General features: G+C 61.7%; 3 protein-coding genes across 8 annotated transcripts; 1 reads left to right on the top strand and 2 right to left on the bottom strand.

Moving 5' to 3' along the window:
- Nucleotides 1-33: 33 nt before the first annotated feature.
- Nucleotides 34-2798, bottom strand: RPL22 (ribosomal protein L22). Its single transcript, XM_080380214.1, has 4 exons — nucleotides 2646-2798; nucleotides 2149-2253; nucleotides 1209-1333; nucleotides 34-252 (listed from the first exon to the last, which is right to left on the bottom strand). Exons 1-4 carry the CDS (start codon nucleotides 2655-2657, stop codon nucleotides 108-110), a joined length of 387 nt encoding a protein of 128 aa, XP_080236340.1. The 5' UTR covers nucleotides 2658-2798; the 3' UTR covers nucleotides 34-107.
- A 118-nt stretch (nucleotides 2799-2916) lies between these two features.
- RNF207 (ring finger protein 207) lies at nucleotides 2917-8996 on the top strand. Of its 6 annotated transcripts, XM_080380196.1 has the most exons (18): nucleotides 2917-3677; nucleotides 4247-4437; nucleotides 4668-4800; nucleotides 4879-5023; nucleotides 5096-5177; nucleotides 5248-5323; nucleotides 5410-5535; nucleotides 5664-5710; nucleotides 5836-5908; nucleotides 6013-6081; nucleotides 6212-6280; nucleotides 6398-6519; nucleotides 7586-7775; nucleotides 7864-8049; nucleotides 8132-8183; nucleotides 8275-8392; nucleotides 8462-8542; nucleotides 8618-8996. In XM_080380196.1, the coding sequence occupies exons 1-18, from the start codon at nucleotides 3465-3467 to the stop codon at nucleotides 8778-8780; spliced, it is 2136 nt and encodes a 711-aa protein (XP_080236322.1). In that variant the 5' UTR covers nucleotides 2917-3464; the 3' UTR covers nucleotides 8781-8996. The 6 variants fall into 6 exon arrangements, with proteins under 6 accessions (XP_080236322.1, XP_080236320.1, XP_080236319.1 ...); XM_080380194.1 differs by having other exon boundaries at nucleotides 4879-5177; XM_080380193.1 differs by having other exon boundaries at nucleotides 4668-5023.
- A 1141-nt stretch (nucleotides 8997-10137) lies between these two features.
- On the bottom strand, nucleotides 10138-13975 carry ICMT (isoprenylcysteine carboxyl methyltransferase). The gene is made up of 5 exons (XM_080380211.1): nucleotides 13686-13975; nucleotides 13420-13508; nucleotides 13162-13331; nucleotides 12162-12379; nucleotides 10138-11327 (listed from the first exon to the last, which is right to left on the bottom strand). Exons 1-5 carry the CDS (start codon nucleotides 13920-13922, stop codon nucleotides 11145-11147), a joined length of 897 nt encoding a protein of 298 aa, XP_080236337.1. The 5' UTR covers nucleotides 13923-13975; the 3' UTR covers nucleotides 10138-11144.
- Between the last annotated feature and the right edge of the window lie 391 nt (nucleotides 13976-14366).

Here is a 14366-nt window from a genome sequence, read left to right as displayed (position 1 = left end):
CCCGGGGCCCGCGGGCGCCAGCCGAGCGCGGGCTCTCTGCAACCATCCCCGCCGTTTATTCCAGGTAAGCGAAACTGTACAAAATGGCTGCCGGGCGGCGGGCCGGCTCAATCATCCTCCTCCTCCTCCTCCTCGTCCTGGTTGATCTGGAAGTAGCGCAGCTCGTAGCTCTCCTTGCTGTTGGCCACCACGCGCAGCCAGTCGCGCAGGTTGTTCTTCTTTAGGTACTTCTTGGTCAGGTACTTCAGGTACCTGCGGGGAGAAGAGTGGCTGAAAGCTGCCCCCTGCCCCCCCTGCTCTGCCAGCAGCACCGTACGGGCGTTTCGGGGTGCGCTCTGCCCTGCCACTGCAGTTTGGGCCAACGCGAATACCCATTCCCGTGGGTTGCCACCACCAGCAGCAATGCATCCCATTGGGCACAACCCGGCAAAGCTTTGGCTGGAAAAAGATGCTGCTGGGTCAATCACATCGGTGACACCATGACACGGAGCCTGTGAAATAGTTTCCCTCCCCTCACCCTCCAACCCCGTGACCACTGTGCCATATCTCCACACCACAGCAGATCCCCTGCTCGGTGGTAGCTAACTGCTGCCAGCTCCCACAGCAGCTGCTGGGACATGCCAGGTGCGGCACCAACACGGAGCAACCGCGCTGTGCTCACAGAGCGGAGCACCGCCCCAGCATCACACAGTTTTCCTCTTCCCACCATTGTAGATCTCCAGCTGCTTCACCGTGCTGTCTCTGCCACGGCTAAACCCACGTTTATTGAAGCCAGACAAAGGACAGGCAGCCACAAGGAGGAAGCAGAGGGCAGGAGCCCGCTCTGACGAGAGCAGAAGAGCATGGCTGCAGATCAACCCCCAAACTCCAGACTTGGCACCCTTTCGGCTGCGCATCCTCCCCTGCCCCCCACCCCACCAGCCTTCCCAGCAAAGCATCACCCACATATCTCTCCCAAAAATCATTCCAAAATGGCAGCCACCACACCAAGCATCACGCAACACGTAACCGAGACCCTTGGCATAATTCTTGTACCGAGACATCACTTACAGGGCCCTCCTGCCAGCCAGGATCCTGTATGAATGCTGGCAATCCCCCGTCAAGGGCCAAATGCTGCTGGCAGCAACTGACCACAGCTCCCGGCACCGGAAACAGCCTCACGGCTGTGACCAGCACCACTGAGACACAGGGCTGCCCTGCCGCCTCACCTCTTTGAGAACGGGACCTCTGACGTGACTGTGATCTTGCTCTTGCTCCTCTCGATGGTCACCACACCCCCTCCCAGGTTTCCCGCTTTGCCATTCACCTTGATCCTTTCCTGCAGGAACTGTTCCTGCAAAAAAGGAACACCACCGCTTAGCCAGGGCTGCCAGCTCCCACCAGACATGGCCTCCCAAGCTCGCCTGTGCTTGACACTTTGGCTTTTTGTTAAGAGCTGGGGAAGAGACAGAAATGCCATTATCTCCAGAGGCAGTGGAGAAAAGCCACCTTCCTGCAGGCACGAGGCTCTGAGCCTGCCCATGCTTTCCACAGCTAACCCAGCTGGCCCATTCAGACCTGCACCCGAGTGAGGCTCTCAGGTCTGAACACACCAGATTTGCAAGGCAGGGACACCGTTTCCCACCTTCCAAGGGGACAGCCAGTGAAGCGACAGCTGGGCTGGGATCCTCTGAGGACACCTCAGCCACAGCCCTGCACTTCAAACACGTGCTCCAGCAGTTTGAATGAAAACACGTTCATCAGACAGTGCTGAAACTCAGCGCTCCCAGCCCTCACCGCTCCCGACACCGAACTGGAAAATTGACCCCACAAGGGATGAATAGCAATAGTACTGTTCGACAGGTGGGGAAAACACTTGTGCTTTAACTGCAAAGCGTTTAAAAACAATAAACACCTTGTCACTTCCAGCACCACCCAGCCTGCCTTTGTCTGCTGGGCGTTTCCCAGGGACACAGGCTTTTACGCTGCACCACAGTGAGGGGCTGAAACAGACAGCAGGGGCCTGCTGAGGCCATGCTCCCCAATATGCTGTTGGGAACGGAGCTGGCAGCCCCCACTAGAAGAAGGGCCAGGGGATGGGGCGGGGGATAGGGGCACGGCAGGGCCATCACATCTGCCCCCGGGGCAGCGGAGAGGCCCCGCACTCACAAAGTTGGCGGCGTCCATGATGCCGTCCTCCACGGGGTGGGTGCAGTCCAGGGTAAACTTCAACACCTGCTTCTTTTTTTTGCCACCTTTCGCTGCAGGTTTCTTCTGCAGGGAGGAGGGGAAGAGAGCCGTGAGAGATCCATTCCAGAACACGGGCCCCGCGGGGGACGAGCGGGGGCCAGACCGAGCTCCAGGCCGGAGACAAGGGGACCGGGCCGAGCTGCGGGCCGGTGGGAGAGCGCCGGGCAGGCCCCCGGGGCAGGATGCGGGCCGGGGGCTGCGGGGAGCGGGCGGGGCTCCCAGCCGCACGCCGGGCGCTCGGCGCGCTGGGCCCGGAGGAGGCCCAGGTCCAGCCCCACGCGCAGGCCAGGGCCGGGGGGCGCCGCGCCGGGGGCGAACAGGCCGGGACAGACGGGACCGGGGAGGGCGGCGGCCCGGCAGCCCCCGGGAGGGGGTGGAGGGAAGGCGGCCCGCCCCGGCCGCCGCCGGAGACTCACCACGGGCGCCATGGCGGCTCCAGCGAAGGGGCAAAAAGGGAGCGCCGCGCCGCGCGCACGCGCGCAAGCACCCTCGGGCGGCCACTGCGCAGGCGCCGCCCGCCGCTCCGCCTGCGCCCACGCTGCCGCCGGGCCGCCGCGGGCCGCGCGCCCTGCGCAGGCTCCCCCAGCCGATCGCTGAGGGAGTCGATGGCTTCCGGCCCCGCCCGCGCACGCCTCCGACTGCCCCGCGAGCGCATAGTGCTGCCTGGCTGGGCGGGGCGGGCGCGCGGCGGCGGGCGGGGGGAGGCCTGCCGGCGGGGCCGGAGAAGGCGGTGGCGGGGCCCGGGGGGCTGCGGCCTCCCCGGGGCACCTCGGTGCCTGCGGCGTGGCGTGTCCCTGCACCCAGGGGTGCCCTCACGCCCATGGGCTACTCGCTGCTCATGGGGTGCCCCCTGCACCCAAGGGTGCCTCGCCACCTGCAGGGTGCCCCCAGCGCACAGGGTGCCTCCCTGCCCGTGGGCTGCCTCCTGCTGACTGCCTGGAGTGCCCCCCTGCACCCGGGGGTGCCTTGCCGCCCATGGTGTGCTCCCGCTCCCGTGGGGGGCCCCCTGCACCCAGGGTGTTTTCTGCACCCAGGGGTGCCTCACTGCCTGCAGTGTGCTCCCTACACCCAGGGTGCCCCCCTGTACCCAGGATGCCTCATTGCCCATGGGGTGCACATGTCACTGCACCCCAGTCACTGCCTGCGGGGTGCCCTCCTTGCACCCCAGGCTGCACCCTCACCCCTGGGTGCCAGTGTCCCCACAGCCTGGGCGTACCACATGACCATGCAGTCCCATGCCACCCCAGACTCGCCGCCGGCCGCCCAGGCGCACACAGGGCTATTTTTGGGCCATAGCGTGGCCCAGCAGTGCCAGGGGCCCCACGTCACGGGGGCGGCCAGGCCCTGCCGCCTCGGCATCGCTCTCATTCCAGCCGGCGCGTGGGGAGCAGCAGCACGGCCTGACCCAGCACCGCACGGCCGATCCCCCGGCTTGCAGACGGGGAGAGGTAACGCCTTCGCCCAGCCACGGTGCCCCATGATGGGGACGGGGACTCCCCGCTGCAGGGGATGCTCCCTCTTGGGGAATCACTTGCGGGATCTCCCACCCCCGGGGACATTCCGCTGCAAGGGATGTTCCTTTGCAGGGGACACCCCATCCTGGGAGACACCACATGCTGGGGGACGCTTTTTTGGAGGGGACACCCCATCCCGAGGGACACCCCACCCCAGGGGACGCTCCTTTGCAGGGGACACCCCATGCCAGGGGATGCTCCTTTGCAGTGCACACCCCATCCCAGGGGATGCTCCTGTTCTGGGGAAACCCAGCCTGGGGGGCACCCCCACTGTGGGGGCCATCCCACCCAGCCCTGCTGCCCCCCAACCTGTGGTGCCAGGGGAAGGGGTGCATTCAAGGCAGTCTCGTGCCACACAGCTCATAACCTAAAAATAGGCAGCAGCTCACAGGCCCCAGGGGCCAGGATTTGTCCTTTCCATGGTGGCCGCAGTGCCGCACAGGGGCTCCCCTGGGGAAAGGGAGTGAAGTGGGGTATGGGGGGGGCCACTTTCTGCCCCGCAGATGGCTGGTGGCATTTTCTCCCCACTGGGGAGCTGCTCGGAGCTGGAGAAGGCCAACTGTCACCCACTGGTCTGCCTGCTCTGTCACGAGCCCTACCAGCACCCCTGCCTGCTCGACTGCTACCACAACTTCTGCGCCAGCTGCCTGCGGGGCCGCGCCAGTGACGGCCGCCTGCACTGCCCACTCTGCGGGTAAGGGACAGACCCTGCCGGGGAGACACCGGGACAAGGGCACGCACCACGCAGCCAGCAGCCTGATACAGCACTGCTCCCAGTGTTCCCAAAGCTGCCCCCACCTGCGCCTTGGGCAGGTGTCCTCATCCCCATCCCCATCTCATCACCATCCCATCCCTGTCCTCAGCCCCGTCTTCATCCCCATCGCATCACCGCCCCATCCCTGCATCCCCATCCCACCCCTGCAGGCACCCCTCGGTGGTGAGGGGGGGCACGGGATTGCCCCCCGTGGACCGGCTCCTGCAGTTCCTGGTGGACAGCTCAGCTGACAGTGAGGAAGATGTGCAGTGTGCCAACTGCGACAGGCGCTGCGCCAAGGCGGTGAGGGCAGCAGGGTGGGCAGGGGACCATTCACCACTACCATGCCTGCCACCAACCACCCCCTTGCCCCCCACGCAGGAGCTGGACACCATGTACTTCTGCAACACCTGTGGGCAGCCCCTCTGTGCCCCGTGCCGCGAGGAGACCCACCGTGCCAAGATGTTTGCCCGCCACGAGATAGTCTCCCTCTCCAAGCGCACCAAAGACATCCACAAGAAGTGCCGTGAGTGCCGTGCTGCATCATGCCATGGCGCCGCACGCTGTGCCAGGCTGCTGACACCTCCATCCCTTGCAGCGCTGCATGAGGAGCCCTACATCATGTTCTCCACTGAGAAGAAGTCCATGCTCTGCATCAACTGCTTCAGGGACATGCAGGGGTGAGCAGCCGCAGCCCCACGCCTGCCCTGTGCCCCACCCTATCCTGTGCCCTGACACCTGTGCCCACAGGGAGAGCCGGGCACACTGCATCGACATTGAGACAGCGTACATGCAGGGCTGCCAGCGGCTGGACCAGGCAGTGATGGTGGGCAGGGATGGCAGATCTTGGGGAGGGGTATGGGGACGCAGTGCTGCCCACAGCACCACAGCTGCCTCGCCTCCCCTGGACAGGCTGTGAAGGAGCTGCAGACCTCCACCCGCGAAGCCATCGTCCTCCTCAAGGCCATGATCGAGGAGGTGCGCAACAGTGCCAGCGAGGAGGAGGCGGCCATCAACTCCCTCTTTGGCCGCATGCAGGTGTGGAGCAACTGCCTGCACGTTGTGCCCTGCACCCATGGGTGCCTGAGGCATGGGCACGGCCGAGCCAGGGCAGCGGGAGGGGACCGGGGTGGCCATGGGACACAGGGTGGCCATGCCATTTGCAGGAGCAGCTCTCCGAGAGGAAGAAGGCGCTTCTGAAAGCCGTGCAGAGGTGAGGGGCTCTGGGCTGGCCACCTCCCAGGGGTCCCCCCCGTCCCAGGGCATGTTGGGTTGTCCTGGGGCCGGAAGGCTCCCTGGTGCCCCACAAAGGCTGTGCCATGCCCTGCTCTGCTGCAGCCAGCATGAGGAGAAGGAGAAGGCGTTCAAGGAGCAGCTCGCCCACCTTGCCTCCTTGCTGCCCACCCTGCAGGTAGGTCCCTGGCCAGGCAGGGATGCCCCAGCCCCAGGAGCCAGGCAGGGGCTGGGCTGCCACAGCCCCCAGGGGTGCCAGCAGTGACGCCCCCCCACACACAGGTCCACCTGGTGACCTGCTCGGCATTCCTGAGCTCCGCCAACAAAGCAGAGTTTCTGGACCTGGGCTACGTGAGTGGTGCCAGTGCTGTGGGGTGGCTAGAGCATCCCGCTGTGGGGCAGCTGGTGCACCCTGCGGCAGAGCTGGGCTCACGGGCAGGGTGCCGGGCACCCCTCACCGCACCTCGCTGCTGCCTTTCAGCAACTGATGGAGAGGCTGCAGAGGATCGTCAAGCTGCCACACCGTCTGCGGCCGGCCCAGACCAGCAAGGTAGAGCCCTGCCGCCTGCCTGGGGCCAAGCCCCTGCCCGCAGCACCGGGTAGAGCAGCTCTACCAAGGTGGAGCCGTGCTGGCTCTGCCTGGCCCCAGCTGCACTCACCCCCCTAGATTAACAGCGAGTACCGGGCAGAGTTTGCCCGCTGCCTGGAGCCCCTGCTGATGCTCAGCCCACGCCGCTCCGTGGTCAGCAGCGCCGGCGGCATCGGTCCTGGCATCGCTGGCACAAACATGTGAGGTGCTAGGATCGCACCCGCTGCTCGGGTGCATCCTGCCACGCATGCCACTGCATTCCCTGCCACACATCCCCCTCGGAATCCCACCGTGCCAAGCTTGCCCGCGCTGCTGCCCTTGAGCCTGTCACCTCGGCAGTGGTGCGGGGACAGCATGGAGCACAGCTGTGCTGACAAACGACAGGCCCAGGGGCTTCAAGTGACACTTCTGAGAAGCAGAGTGGGTGGGCTGCAGCGCTGCCAGCTGGGTGCCCCCATGAGCCTGCACCCTGCTCCCCAGCCCGGCCCCCTGCTGCCATCCCTAGAGAGCTCTGCCCCTACTGCCATGGGCACTGGGCCAGGTCCAGCTCCTGCTCACCCACACATCCGCGGCGCCGCAGCCTCTTTGCCCACCACTATTTTTATCAGAATTTCAGGGAAGTGCCCGGCCGTTCCTCACCCGGGATATATTTAGGCCCATTGATGTCACGGCAGCACCGGCCCTGCCAGGCACTCCCATCCGGAGAGGACAAACAGGCGCTGCCGCCCCATGGGGACCGCTCCTCATCCCCAGCCAGGCTTGGTGCCACAGGGCGGCTGAGCTCCTGGGGGCTGCCGGCCCTGGCACGGGCAGAGGGAGCACGGCACTGCACGGTAGGATCGATGGTGGTAGGGCAGCAGAGCTGGGGCAGTGGGCTCTGCAGGGAGGCTGCGGGATGGGAGGAGATGCAGGGGCAGCGGTGCCCACTGAGGGGCCAGGAGATACGGGTGGCGAGGGAGTGGGCTGCATCCTTCCCTTTAGAAGCAGGAGTGTGCTGAGCACGGCTCCTGCCGTCTCCCTGCTCTTGCTGGTCCCGAAGCTGTGGGCACTGGGAGAGCAACCCACAGAAAGCTGACTTTCAGAGCAGCGTAAAGCACCTCCGGCTGATCCCGTGGGCTCAGGCAAGGGAATGGACGCACGGGGTCAGTGTGTCCCCAGGCACACTGGGGGCGAGGGGCGGTGGGGCCAAGCCGGCGGCGTGGCCCCTGGCACCTTGCCCCCACTGTTGCTTGCCTGCAGCATACGGCTGTTGCCCTCTCTGTGCAGGCTCCCTGGTGGCCAATGCTCCAAGACCCTCATGGTGCCCGGCTGCCCCGCTGCTGGCGATAAAATGTCTGCTGGCTCCATGGTGCGGAAACCAACGATGCACCGGTACATCAGCACCAAGGTCCTGCTGGCCGAGGGGCGCGAGACCCCCTTTGCCGAGCACTGCCGCAACTATGAGAACACCTACCGGGTAAGGAAGCGCAGGTCGGGAGAGGCTGGATGGGTTGCGATGGGAGGAGAGGGTGCTGCTCACGTGGCACGGCCCCCGGCCCCCGCAGATGCTGCAGACGGAGATTCAGGGCCTGAAGGACCAGGTGCAGGAACTGCACCGTGACCTCACCAAGCACCACTCACTCATCAAGACGGAGATCATGAGTGAGATCCTGCAGAAGTCCTTGCAGATGGATGTGCAGATTGCGGCTCACTACTCTGCTGTGGAGATGATGCGCAGCGTCTTTGAGGAGGTACAGCTGGCACGTCCTGGTAGAGCAGGGTCCCTCCGTGCTGTACCGCGGCACACTGCCCGGCTCCCTCTCCCCCTTTCAGATCTGGGAGGAGACGTACCAGCGGGTGGCAAATGAGCAGGAGATCTACGAAGGTATTGCCAGCGCTGTTCCCCCAGCCCCAAAACCCCTGTGTCCACTCCGGTGGCGCAGCCACAGCCAAGGCCCGCTCCTCTCGCCCCCCAGCCCAGCTCCACGACCTGCTGCAGCTGCGGCAGGAGAACAGCTGCCTGACCACCATCACCAAGCAGATCGCGCCATACGTCCGCTCCATTGCCAAGGTGAAGGAGCGGCTGGAGCCTAGGTGAGGGGCACAGGGGGACTTTTGGGGCTGGGAGCGCTGCGGCCACGGCTTACGCCCGTCCTGCTGCAGGCTGCAGGAGCCCCGGGAGCCCAAGGAGGAACAGACACAGATGCTGCTCAAGATCTGCGACGACAGCGAAGCAGCACCAAGGTAGGTGACTTCAAGCATCTGGGTGACAAACTCCCCCCATGCCCTTTCCCTGCCACGGTGCCTTCCCTTCCCCAGGGATGTATTACCTGGCAGCAAGGAGGGGGCTCTGGCCAGCCCTGGGGAGGGCTGCGTGCCCAGTAGCACCCCCGGAGACCCCTCCCCAAAGAGCAAAGACTGCTGCAAGGGCCAGCAGAAAAGCGGGGCCGAGAGCACCACCCAGAAAGAGCTCACACCGTAGAGCCCGCCACCAAGCAAGCACGCAGAGCCACAGAAGCCATGCCCTGGTTGTCAACCAGCTCCTCTTGCCTCGTGCCATGAGCAAAGGCAGGAACACACAGCCCGGGCACAGTGTATCAAAAGCCTGCCTTAGGAAAACTTTGTTAGTCTGAAAAAAATAATTGCCTTCATACTCTCCCGCTCGTGTGGTAAAGTGAAATAAAAGGGCGCAAGTGTATGTGTCCGCTTGGTTCTGTGGCTCTGGACAAAACAGGCCTGCCAGCTTCAGGTGCCCAGCCCTCCTAAAACCACAACGCTGGCAAACAGGGGGGGAAAACCCAACCCTGGCTGGGCAGAGCCAGGATCTTGGTGCATCCTGCGAAGCGCCGACAGGCAGCAGAACACAAATGCAGGCAGGGTGGAGGGCTCTGCTCCTTGCACATCTGCGCAATTTAAGAACTCACCAACTGCTGTAGTGCAGGAGGGCAGGTTACTCCTCCATCTGTTCACTAAAGGTTCAGACTCCTTCCCTGCGCCTGTCTCCTCATTGAGCTTCTAGTCACAGGATTCAGGAAAATAAAAGGATGAGAGGCTGCTGGTCTCAAAAACACTGAGAGCGCTCTGAAGATTTGGCTCAAGTGAAATTTATCCCTTTCTCTTGGTGCCAGCGTATCACACCTTGGGCAGACCCCGCTGCCGCAGAGCTGGAACCGGGGTCAGAGCTAGCGCCAGCACACACACAAACGAGGTATGTTTACTACAAAGAATGACTTGAGAACAAAGCTTAGCTTCTGTTGTCAGCTCACGTCAAACCCAAGCAACAACTACTTTGCTTGTTTCAAAGTACACTTGTGCCAGCGTACAGCAGAAATGTCAACACCTACAAAAAGATTAGTTAAAAATTCACTTGCCTGAGGCATGCTGGCTACAACAGCAGGTTGCAGCTTCTGTGAGGACGTGCATCGGAGGCACAGAAAAGCCTGAGCAGGAGCCTACGAGTGACTACGCAGAGAAACCAGTGCTATTCAGCTGGGCCATTTTCATGTTTGCCCCTTTCTCCCAAGCCAAAGGCATGCTCAGTAAAAGACAAATGACCAGTGAAGGCGTTAAGCTGATGCTTCATGCAGAATGCACTCTGCAAGACAAAGCAAAGCCGGTGGAGGAAGGACTCTGTGTCAGTTAAGTGAGGAGTGATGGAGAATATGCCCCATCCCTGCGGCTGTACAGCCCTGCAAGTTGCTGTGAGTTACAGTTGTGCTTCAGCACCACACTGGACTGTTCCAAAAACCCACTGGGACTTACAAAAGTAAGGATTCCGGTTTCAGTGATGTCACCGGTACCTCAATAGATCTCCAAATAACCACCAGACAGATCAGCAATATTTTTTCTCATTTTTTTATAAAAAAAATTAAAACCAAAGCAATTTCCACCAGTGCCCCCTTTCCTGAGCCGTACTACAGCACGTTACCAAGGAACACCACTGGCCCAAAGCGTGAACTGACAAGCAACTCATTTCCATTCCAGCTAGGAAGAATAATGTAAAACTCAAGAAAACAGTGAACCTCTTTGGTATATAACGACAGAATAAGTTATACCACAAAGCTCGCATAGGAACCATTTCCAAAATGGCAACGTTTAAAATAGCGTTAGCTAGCCAAACCTTTGTCCCTGTTTGGAGAATTTCCCTAGAAGCACCTCCTAGTCACACTGACATCCCAGCTTTTGCCCAAAAAAGCAGGCAAGGATCTCAAGCGCTAAAGCCCTTGGCAAGCCTGGCAGCTGCGGCTCTTTCCCAACCCAAAATCCTGGGATCTCTGCAGGATGGAGGCAGCCTGGCAGGATAGGAAGCAGCGCAATTTGGAAGCGGGAAGAGGGAACTGGAGGTGGTAGGGAGGCTCGGGAAGGCGGCAGCTGAAACTGTGACTCCCGAACTCACAGCAGCAGCGGCTGAGGGAGGAGGGAGTGGGCTCACCCTCCTGCTGCGTTTCGGAGGCGCTTGCAATCCAGCAGCATGAGGCAAGTGGAAGAAACGAAACCTCCCCGTGCACATTAATGCCTGGGAGAGAACCAATTGGCGCTGCACTGCGTTTCAGTAGAACTCAGCTGCTGCAGGCAGAAAGGTTCGATTCTCTTTAGGGTCGCTACAGGCTAAGTTATCTGCAAGATCCCTGAATGTGCAACGAAGGACTTATCTCGAGGAGGACGAATGAGCTTCTGATCTGCTAGTGACCTGGCAGGCTGGGCAGCTCCGCAGCCCTTTGCCAGCTGCTCCCAGGCGGCCGGGAACTATCAACGGGCTACTCCCGGTGCCACTGCCACACATCATCCCTCACCCTGTGGTGCCTGGAGCTGGGCGTTCACTTGGCCAGTCTGGTTTTTGCCCGTGCTACAGTTCCACTTTGACTCCTTTAATAAAAGGGAGACCCGATGGCACCTTCCTTTTGTACTCCAAGTACTCTTCTCCAAAGAAGTGAATAAGTGTGATCTCCTCCTCCTCGATCCGCTCCCTGAAGAAGCGCCAGGATGCCAGTGCATAGCCCACCATGCAGATGGGATTGCAGAGTAACACCTGTGAACAGACACCAACTGTTAGCGTCCCCTCACCTCTCACAGAAACCGAGGCTGCCCCCCAGCCCCACATGCTCATCGCCCTTCGATAACTTTGCCATGACGTCCAAACACTCTCCAAAGAAAAGAAAAAATCCCAGCACCTTTTGTGGAATTTCAATCTGGGGAAGAAATCAGTGCTTATGAAGAAAGCGGCCTGCCAGGCAGCTGCCAGCTCCTACCACCCTGGCTAAGAGCAGCACCCCAGCACTAGAGAGCCCATGCGTGGCCACACAGCTCCACATGTGGTCTCCCTCCAGAAAAATAATCACAAGTGCTAACCACAAGAAAAGTGCAACTAAGGCAGTGCTGTGTTACAGCCTGACTGCAGCTGCCCCCAGGTTTACCCTCTGGCTGGGGCCCTGGGTGCTCTTAGAGGGAGTTTGCTTTGCCATCCAGCACAGGACTGGTATTTGGCAGGAGCGAGGTCAAGTCCTGACTGCTTATGGAAGGCTTTTTGGCCATAGGGATGCAAGGAAACTGGACACCAGCTTTAGGCTAGCAGTAGATCGTACCCTGAGCCTCCCAGGGCATTCTGGCTCAAACCCAAGCCCTGCCACCCCTGCTTATTCCATATAAAAAATTAAGCCGACGGGGTCTTCCCAAATTCATGGGCTGGGGGCAGAGCACTCAGGGTTTCTTGATGCTCCACATGCAGTGGGAGGTACCAAAACCCACGCTTAGGCCACCACTGCCACTGACCGCCAGTGATTTGCATCCCATTACAGACATTGGGTAGAATTAAGAAAGACCTGGATTATAAGATGAAAGTATCTGAGCACATTGTATACGGTACCTGTGTTCCAATACTCCAGTAAAACCATCCCACGTAAGACGGGTGCCGGAACCACCCATACACTCCACTTGTCACCAAAGTATGAGTATCCGATTTTTCATTCTGAACAATATGGTTGAAGTTGGAACCAGCTGTGAGCATGGCCGCTTTCCTCAGACAGTCCCCAAAGATCACCATCAATAACCCTACAGTACTCAGCCAGGTGATCTGCTTCAGCTCTGCAAGTGAATAAGGACGGGTCACAACAGGTTTCCACATATCACGTGCGGGGAGACACCAGGGGATTGGGGCAGCGGGTGGGCTTCCCACTCCACAAATCTCAAAGCATGACAACTAGTAAAACACAGCCAGCGTTCCATGCATCACCGTCCCACCACCGGAACAAATAAAAATAGTGTTCCTTGCCACTGTATCACCTGACGCAAAGTCTGTAGGTCCTTGTGGCGGAGTGCCCTAAGGGGAGCCCAGCTTTATGGCGCAAAGCTGTCATAAAGTACAGCCAAGGCGATGTGCTCAGGCCAGACACTGGGAGCTCTGCAGCCCATCCTGTATTATGAAGGGGGGAAGGAGAACATCTCTCCTCTCCCCAAAAAAGGAAGCAGCCCAGACTGGGCAAACAGCAACAGTTTCTGCTGATTTGATTTTATTCCAGGTCAAAAGACGACACCCAGATGTAACTGAAGCGTCGCTCTTTGTACCAACAAAGCAGCTTGAAAGAGGCAGGCAGAATAGGGCTGAAGACCTGCTACACAGCAAAGACAGCCCAGCGTGTCACAGCGAGGGGGGCGCTCCCCCCGAGCCTGAAACCAAGAGGCTTTGAGCACAGAGAGATTAAGGCCATGTCAAAGCCCTCCTCCACTGCCGGCATGGGTCAGCTAAGCAGGGATCATCAGTGCTTTTCTACCAGGCGGGTGGTCTGTGGGCAAGCCACGTGCAGCCAGGCAGACCCAGGGGACAGCAGGCAGAAGGGTGGGCAGCTGGGAAGGGCAGGGTGGCCAACCTGGGAAGAGGAGCTTCTCCAGCGTGAACTCTACCCAGGAGGAGAGGGCGGCCAGGTTGTACTCGAAGCTGTGGTTGAGCAGAAAGGAGTCCAAGGAAAGGCTGCGTGGGTTGTTGATGGCCGTCACTAAGTACTCCGAGTAGTGGAAGAGGGAGAGGGAGCACATGTACCTGCGGCAGGAGGGAAAAAAACGCTGGGCATGGCTGGGGGTCATCATGCTCGCCCAGCTCCCCCGAGCCCTGCCAGCCCTTCCCTTACCATCCAAAGTGGCGCCAGGCAGAGCGGCCGGTGCTAAGCAGCAGCCCACAGCCGAAGGCAAACCCCAGGAAGCAGGCCCGGACAGCGATCTGCAGGCAGAGGAAGGGGAGACAGAGGAGCTGCTGCTGCTGCTCCTCCCCGCCCGTCTGCCGCCCCACGGGCCCCGTGTCACCCCGACACGGGCCCGGTGCCGCCCCGTCGCCCCCCGGGCCCGCCCCCCCCGCGAGCCTCCTTCCACCCCACCGCTCCGGGGCCGCCCCCCGCACCTTGTAGAGCGGCCGCGGGTAGAGCAGCAGCAGCGCCGCGTTAACGCCCGCCACGTGTAGGGCGAGCGCCAGGCGGCCGCGCAGGCCGGGGGCGGCCAGCAGCGCGGCGGGCGAGCCCAGCACCACCGGCAGCGCCGCCACCGAGGCGCCCAGCAGGAAGGCGGCCAGACTGGCACGAGCCTCCCGGCCCAGCCACCCCCGCCGCGGACCCGCCGCTATCGCCGCCGCCGCCATCATGGCGGCGCCCGCCCCGCCCGCGTCGCCTGGGAAACGGCCGCACCGCTCTCGCGAGAGCTGCGCACTGTGCAGGGGCAGTATCCCCATGAGGGCTGCCGCTCTCGCGAGAGTTCCGTCCCACGCAGGCGCAGTAGCCCCGAGAGCGGCGCAACTCTCGCGACCCTCCGTCTCGCGCAGGCGCAATATCCGCCGCGGGGGGGACCGAGGAGCTCTCGGAGTCCGCCCGGCTCCGGGTGTCGCCTCCGGCCCAGGGCCCTCTTTGCTCTTGATTGTTGTTTACTGTAATAAACTGGCACACCCCGCTGGGCAGCCCCTCCGAGCTGCCGCTCCCGGCCCGGGCTGAAGCCTTCGGGCCACCGCCCCCTCACACCCGTCCAGCCCCCGCCCCGGCGGCTCTCGCCGTTACCTGCCTCGTGCCTGGGAGGCCGAGAGAAACGGTGCTGT

Source organism: Falco punctatus (genome assembly GCF_963210335.1).
Source record: "Falco punctatus genome assembly, chromosome: 3".
Lineage (NCBI taxonomy): Eukaryota > Metazoa > Chordata > Aves > Falconiformes > Falconidae > Falco > Falco punctatus.
The sequence above is the reverse complement of the archived record's forward strand: the minus strand, read 5'-3'. Positions and strand labels throughout refer to the sequence as shown.